The 7,500-nt window shown below is 41.1% G+C and overlaps 1 protein-coding gene across 3 annotated transcripts in view; it reads left to right on the forward strand.

The window, feature by feature from the left end:
- Positions 1-6,591, forward strand: part of LOC136675972 (high affinity 3',5'-cyclic-AMP phosphodiesterase 7A-like) — a 20,141-nt gene extending 13,550 nt beyond the window's left edge. For all 3 annotated transcript variants that reach the window (XM_066652803.1, XM_066652801.1, XM_066652802.1), the window contains exons 6-13: positions 243-338; positions 1,541-1,641; positions 1,805-1,936; positions 2,127-2,218; positions 2,313-2,457; positions 2,953-3,049; positions 3,217-3,297; positions 3,880-6,591. In XM_066652803.1, coding sequence (XP_066508900.1) covers positions 243-338; positions 1,541-1,641; positions 1,805-1,936; positions 2,127-2,218; positions 2,313-2,457; positions 2,953-3,049; positions 3,217-3,297; positions 3,880-4,073 — 938 coding nt within the window. In that variant the 3' untranslated portion in view covers positions 4,074-6,591. The remainder of the gene's footprint in view (positions 1-242; positions 339-1,540; positions 1,642-1,804; positions 1,937-2,126; positions 2,219-2,312; positions 2,458-2,952; positions 3,050-3,216; positions 3,298-3,879) is intronic.
- Positions 6,592-7,500: the final 909 nt, after the last annotated feature.

Below are 7,500 nucleotides of genomic sequence, written 5' to 3' on the forward strand. Positions count from 1 at the left end.
TCTGATCTAGAAACAAATCTTCACAATGTTCCAACATATGTCCACAACTGTTTGGTTTTATAGTGCACTCAGATTATTAACTAAAAAAAGCAGTTATCTGTAATAGTATTAAAGGTTTGAAATTAAATCAGATATATTTTATATGAAGTATACAGCCTGTGGGTATTCTAAGAGAGAACAGTATTGTGAAGGTGGATGATTAACATTTACACCCCTAATGCACTGTGTTTGTCTTAATACAGGGAAGAGTTTAGTAGATTTAACCCTTCACCTCTTCACCGACTACGGTCTGATTAATCTGTTCCAGCTGGACCTGTTAAAACTGCGGCAATTTTTAGGCAAGAATCACACACACACACACACACACACACACCTGGTGGCTGTGTAAAGAAACCCTAATAATATGGAAGCTTATAATATTTTTTGTAAAAACGCACACATTAATCATTTAATGGTTAAATGACTGTAAAATAAATAATGTAATATATAAATAGATTTTTATCATGAAACATATTCATATTTAATGAAATTCCTGAATAGATTTTTGCATTTCTACATTTTACATTTCTATTTATGCATTTTCTTGCATTTATATGTTAATTAGGACGGCAGTCCTAACCTCATTCTAAATTAAATGAATGTTAATGTAATGTGCAATTATTTATCATTGTACAACGAAATGTGTCTTCCGTATTTCGACCGTCTGTGACAGTGAACACACACACATCACCGCAGAGGCGTGTTTTGCTGTGATTTCGGTTCTGTCTCAGCACCACAGTGACTGTTTAAAGATATAAGCAAAAAAGGAATAAGTGGCTACTGAAAATGAAAGAATTAAACAGTTAAAAATAATATACACATTTGTCAAAAATGCTTTGCCACACAAGATTAGCTTACAGCTGACTCTGAGCAAGCAGCAGGAAGAACTGTGTGGGACCGATTCCACTGAAAGGATGAGAATGTTGATTGTAAGAAATGCAGATCAAAGCAAAGATCCAGGAGCATCAGGTGAGTGAGGAAAACTCTGTGGTTTGGTGAAAGATATATTGCTCATCAGAGGCAGTCTGTGGTGAGAGTGAATTGGGCCTACTCCAGGAGCCATGTGGTAACACGAGTTACTGATGTCTGAGTGTAATCCAGCACCTTGGTGGGTTGCCTTTTTTTAATGGCTTGGCCACAAGTTACTGGTTGGTTAATGAGCATCACTAATTTTATTGCACATTTTTCCCCCAGTCATTAGATATCACCAATTCCACCTCGTTTTTTATGACTTGCCCAGTCACACACACTGTCACCAGCCTGGGAGTGTGAGAAGCACATGCTTCCTCAGAGACGTGTGACACCAGCCGTGGCCTCTTTTCCAATCGCCTCAAACAAAATGCCACCGTAGCTCAATGTGCTTGGAGGAGAATATTTGGACCCCTGCTCCCAGATGGCCTACAAAGTTTTCCATTGACGGCAATGATATGTTGTCTTGGTTTTTCTGGTAAAATTATGGAATGTATGGTAGGACACTGATTTTGTTTGTTTTTATCAACAGTTATGGTACACGAATCGTACCGCAGTCAGAACCCGTATCACAACGCTCTCCACGCTGCTGATGTCACACAGGCCATGTACTGCTACCTTCAGGAACCACAGGTGTGTGTGTGTGTGTGGGGCTGAGGTATGTGGTGACAGAAAGAAAGAGGGTGAATATGAAGAATAGAGAAAGGTGTATAACTGCTGCTGTAATACTGCTATACTCGCAAATCAGATCAGACCAAAAACCTGTATGTGTGCTCCTGTGTGTTTGTATTCCCAGCTTTCAGAGTCTCTGACATCGTGTGATATCCTGCTGGGTTTATTGGCTGCTGCCACTCATGACCTAGATCATCCAGGTGTCAATCAGAACTTCTTCATCAAAACTGACCACTACCTGGCCTCGCTTTACAATGTAAGGCATCTCTCACTGACTCACTCACACACACACACACACACACACACTACAAACCTTTTTTTCCATACAAGCTTGTTTTATTCCTTCATATATTCTCACTTTCTGCAGCCAAACAAACCATACTGTATCCAAAGTTTTTGTGTGTGTCTGTGTGTGTGTGTTTTTACATGTTATATATATGTTATAGAACACATCCGTATTGGAGAACCACCACTGGAAATGTGCTGTGAGTCTGCTGAGAGAATCAAGACTATTGTCCCATTTTCCATCTGAGGACAGGTATGTGCACACACACTCTCACACAAACACACACAACTGTTTCTGTGTCAGTGTTTATCCTGAGTTTGCATGTAAAATGTGTGTGTGTTTGAAGGCAGAACCTGGAGAAACGTTTGGGTTCTTTGATTCTGGCAACTGACATCAGCCGACAGAACGAATACCTGAGTGAGTTCAGAGCTCATCTGGACAGAGCAGACCTTCACCTGAGCAACAGCAGGAACAGACACTTTATACTACAGGTATATACACACACACAAAACAACAGGAAAAGACAAGCTCGACCTATCCATCCATCCATCCATTATCTGTAACCGCTTATCCAATTTAGGGTCGCGGGGGGTCCAGAGTCTACCTGGAATCATCGGGTGCAAGGCGGGAATACACCCTGGAGGGGGCGCCAGTCCTTCACAGGGCAACACAGACACACACACATTCACACCTACGGACACTTTCAAGTCGCCAATCCACCTGCAACGTGTGTTTTTTGGACTGTGGGAGGAAACCGGAGCACCCGGAGGAAACCCACGCGGACACGGGGAGAACACACCAACTCCTCACAGACAGTCACCCGGAGCGGGAATCGAACCCACAACCTCCAGGCCCCTGGAGCTGTGTGACTGCGACACTACCTGCTGCGCCACCGTGCCGCCAAGCTCAACCCACTCATCACAAACTTTTCCGTTTTGTGTGCAGTTAAATCTCTCTCTCTCTCTCTCTCTCTCTCTCTCTCTCAGATGGCTCTGAAGTGTGCAGATATCTGTAACCCATGTAGACCCTGGAGACTCAGTACAATCTGGAGCCATAAAGTTACAGAGGAGTTTTTTAATCAAGGTACAGTCTGCCCTCTCTCTCTCTCTCTCTCTCTCTCTCTCTCTCTCTCTCTCTCACACACACACACACGCACGCACACATTTAAAAAAACATTATATTGAAGATACATTAATAACATCTGCAGAAAATGATTGTGACATGGAGTAATTTCTTGTGTGTGTGCGCAGGTGACATTGAGAGGAAGCAGAACCTGGATGTGAGTGTCCTTTGTGACAGGAATTCAAACACTGTGGCTAAAATACAAATAGGTAAATCTGTCAAACACACTTGCATATGCAGCTCTTTGTAGACAGCTGTTCTCCTGACAGAATTTAGCTCCTCTTAGGTGCAATCACTGTGCACATACAGTTTGAATTAAATTTATTGGAGCACATGAACAAAATACTGTGTTCCACTTGAGCCTTACCAGCACTGAGTTCAGAATCCAAAATGGCTGTATTATACTGTATATTTGTGCATCTATTTGTGCATTTGTGTCTATTAATTGAGTCCTACACACAGTACTGTCCCACTACTGTGTGTGATCACGTTTGCATGGTGTTTGGATGCGGAAAATATTGCACAATACACTGTTATCAACTGGTATAGCTAACAATGCTAACCAGGGCCAAGCTAACAGTGATCACCTGGGGCATAGGATGCAATTCCTAGCTTCACCGTTTGAGGAAAATGGAACAAAGCATAAAGTTCCCATAGCCAGTGTGAAGTGTGGGCTAGAGGAGTATAAAGCCACTCAGTACTGGGCTGTGGAGCAGTGGAACTCATCAATATATATATTGATATGATTCACAACTCTCTCTCTCTCTCTCTCTCTCTCTCACCCCCAATAGGGTTCATATCTTTTGTGGTGGAGCCGCTATTTTTGGAATGGTCTCGTTTCTCGGACACGCCACTTTCTCGTGTCATGCTGGGTCACATGACCTCAAACAAGTACAACTGGACCCACCTACAACAGGAGGACCTGAGAGAAACCACCCAGAGCACATCCTCCAAAACTCTACCTCAGGGTGGCCTGGGGCCATGACATTTATATGCGCACACACACACACACACTGTACCTATGCCAAGGAGGGTTATAGACTGAAGCACTGCCAACCCCCACAAGTACAAGAAAACACACGCAAATACACACACACACACAGACGCTCGCACATCATTAAACCACTAATATTTCTTATTTTTAAACATAATTTATTGTATTTAAAAAAAAAAACGCTTTTCTTCCTAAACTTAGAGCAATACAGAGATACCTCACACTGCGTTTTCTGTCAGAGCTTCTCCTCCTGCTTCTCTTTAATTTATTTTGTATTTGATACAGAGTTGAAGGGAATGAAAACCAACACACACACTGACTAAGAGTTAGATCAGTGTGTTTTGTCTTGAACTAATGTGCCATTATACTGTATTCAACACTGAACTTTACAAATAACATGTTAGTTTTATGTGCCATATATCACACATCCACTGGGTTCTTTTTCTCTAACCCCCCCCTCCACTCACACATGCACACTGAACACACGCAAGTGCACCGGAGCGCTTAGCGCTGGAAATCCGGTGTTTCTGTCTTTACACTGTGAGCCGTAAGTAAATTGCTCTGTCTCTCTCACACACGGCGTGTCATAAACCCGCACTACTACTGTCATTACACACACATGCGCAGTCACCGAAGGTTTGTAATCTCCTGCTTCACTTGTTTATTTTGAAACCAAGGGTATTAATCAAGTTTCTCTTTACTGCAGTAATAATCTCTCCTCCTCTAGGAATGATTTGCCCTACATTGCTGTGAGGAGTTGATGCCATTCAGTCACATACTTTAGTAAGGTCAGGTATCACACACACCACTCCAGATCATCCCTGAAGTATTGGGTAGAGCTCCATCACTCCAGAGAACACAGATCAGTGGCTCTGTAGCTCAATGCTGCAGCTCATTAAAACCCCTCTAGCCCACAGCTGGCATTGAGCATGGTGACTTCTCTTGTCCAGCTGCTTCAGAGCGTCCCCTTCTGTTAACAATGCAATTTCTATGCAGGTTATGCAAGTGTCACCAAAGAGTGTATCTAACTGTGACTGGGTAAACTTGTTAAAGGAGGTATCTACAAACCTTTGTGCATGTGATGTACATCATTTAACACCAGACTATGCTGCATGGAGTTTTTACTTCTCCTTTGCAATGTGGGTTTGCAGACAAACTGCACTTCTCTGGTCTCACAGAGCCTCTATAAAAGTCACCATAGGTTTTAATCAGTGTTTATAAGGACTGTCTGGTAAAGACAGTTGCTCTCTCTTTGGGTTGTGAAGCCTTTATTAAGGTGCTTATGAAGACTTAAATGAAAGAGCAGATGAAGAAGCTTGTCTATAAGCTATGCACTAAGCTGCTTGACCAAACTTCTGTCACAGAGCATCAGCTATTTTCAGCAGCTGTTTACCTTTAGAGAGGGGTTTTTAGATTCAGGCGGATGCATACCACATTTATCTCGTGTTCTCTTCTTCAGTTTCCCTGACACTAGGTTCGTTGTGCATTCTCCAGCAGCAGACTGCTGTGAATGGAGGTTTAGAATCAGTTATACCCTTCAGGTCTAGATTATAAACCCATTACTGAAGCCAGAGGAAATATGGTCCTTCGAGGGGTCTTGATGAAAGAAAATGGTTCTATTTAGAGTTCTATATAAAAAAACACTTGTTTCATTAAATGATTTATTGCCTTGTGGAATGGTTCTTTAAAAATAATTCTTCTAAAAGCAATGTAACGTTCTTCATCAGTCTAAAGGTAAAAAAATCATTATGCAAGAAATCATTTAAAGTAACACTAGATAATATTTTCACTTAAAAACTGCCGCTTTATAATCGCTGCGATACTCCGCTGACCTGTATTAGGAAGGATTTTTAAGGAACAGTAGGTAAAATTTCTATTTTTGCTCCAGTTTGATACACTTACCCCCCTGTCTTAAAATCAAGGGGGGTGGAGGTTTCCTACCCTTTTTCCAAAATTACCTACTGCAGTTTGTGCAGTGCTGAGCCCAGAGTAGCAACAACAGAGGATCTAGTCTCCTTTTACAGATCTGTGAAGCTTCACAATAAAAGCTGAAAAATAAAAAGCTGTAATATTAAAGAATAAATATTATGTAGTGTTCCTTTAAGCACACCAATGGGTCTTTGGAGAACTATTTCTATAATCAACGATAAACCAGTGCTTTAACTCTTAGACACTGTGTACACCGAATGGATCGATGTGCGTTGAGTATCAGGGTTATATCTGAGTTTTTCCACATAGAAAAACAGGTGTAAACGTACTACAGACATTTAAGAGCTGATTCACTCAGAGCACTTCAGGAGTGGGTCTAGTGTATACAGGGTGTGAGACTCCACAGACGTCACAATAGATTCTCTGATTATTTCTTCCTCCTGGCAAAAGCTAGGAGGCTGTGGCTGAGACTGCGTTAAGAATGCTGTTTTGTGGAAAGTTTTTTAATACAAACATTTTAACAACGTGAAGGAGAAGCGTTTCTAATGTTTTGCCAAAACTGATTTTGATACATGCCTATTGCGGTAACATTTTCTTTAATAAAAAGGAAATTGTTAGAAAAATATTTAGTGTGTGTCCTTTATCATAACATTTGTTGTTAATCTGAGGAGAAGAGTAATAAGAAGAGTTTATTAATCCCTTTGGGGAAACTGATTCTATGAATGTATGTCATCTGTGGCACTGAACACAAAAACATTAGCAATTTTAGCTACAAACGCTAGCGGTGAGCACACAGCAGTTTTAGTGGTTAGGTGCACTTTAGTTCTCTAACTTCAAGGCCACAGCTGATTCCATATTCCTTCAGAAAAAGTCTTTAAAAGTACACCTAATATTTCGGCTAGAACAGATTAAGTGTAAAATAGAAAGAACAAAGCTTAAGACTAAACGTTTCTTTACTGTTGTGGTTCCTCTGCTTGGCCACTAGAGGAAGTGTAATATTTTTGAGTATTGTGGATTTGTGACCTCTGGTGGCTAGGTGGGGAAACTACAATATGACAGGCACTCCACTGAATTTGAATATTAAAGGAAAAAATTCTAATTTACATGATTTCGCACTGACCCCAGATGCAGTCAATCAGCCAAGACATGGGCAGAATTATGGGTTTCCTGGTTTATAAAAACAAGCACCGGAAGTCACCCGAATAGTCCAAGTAATTTCTATAAAAATACATCTCCAACATTTCTCTCAAACTGTTCAGATTTTAATAATGGTCTCACAGATGAGTTGATGTGTTTTACGAGGCAGTGTGACACTTCAAACTGTAGAACTAAACCAAACGTGAGAAACAAAAGTGCTGTGACGCGTGCTAGGGCTGCTATTCAGTGTCAGAAACTAGAGGACTGACCTCAGATCAGATTCCACAATACTTTATGATGATCACTATCATTAATGCTGATTTTAGATCACTCCTATTCTGGAAGTTGTGTG

The sequence above is a fragment of the Hoplias malabaricus genome, chromosome X1 (genome assembly GCF_029633855.1).
Source record: "Hoplias malabaricus isolate fHopMal1 chromosome X1, fHopMal1.hap1, whole genome shotgun sequence".
In the NCBI taxonomy this organism is placed as follows: Eukaryota; Metazoa; Chordata; class Actinopteri; order Characiformes; family Erythrinidae; genus Hoplias; species Hoplias malabaricus.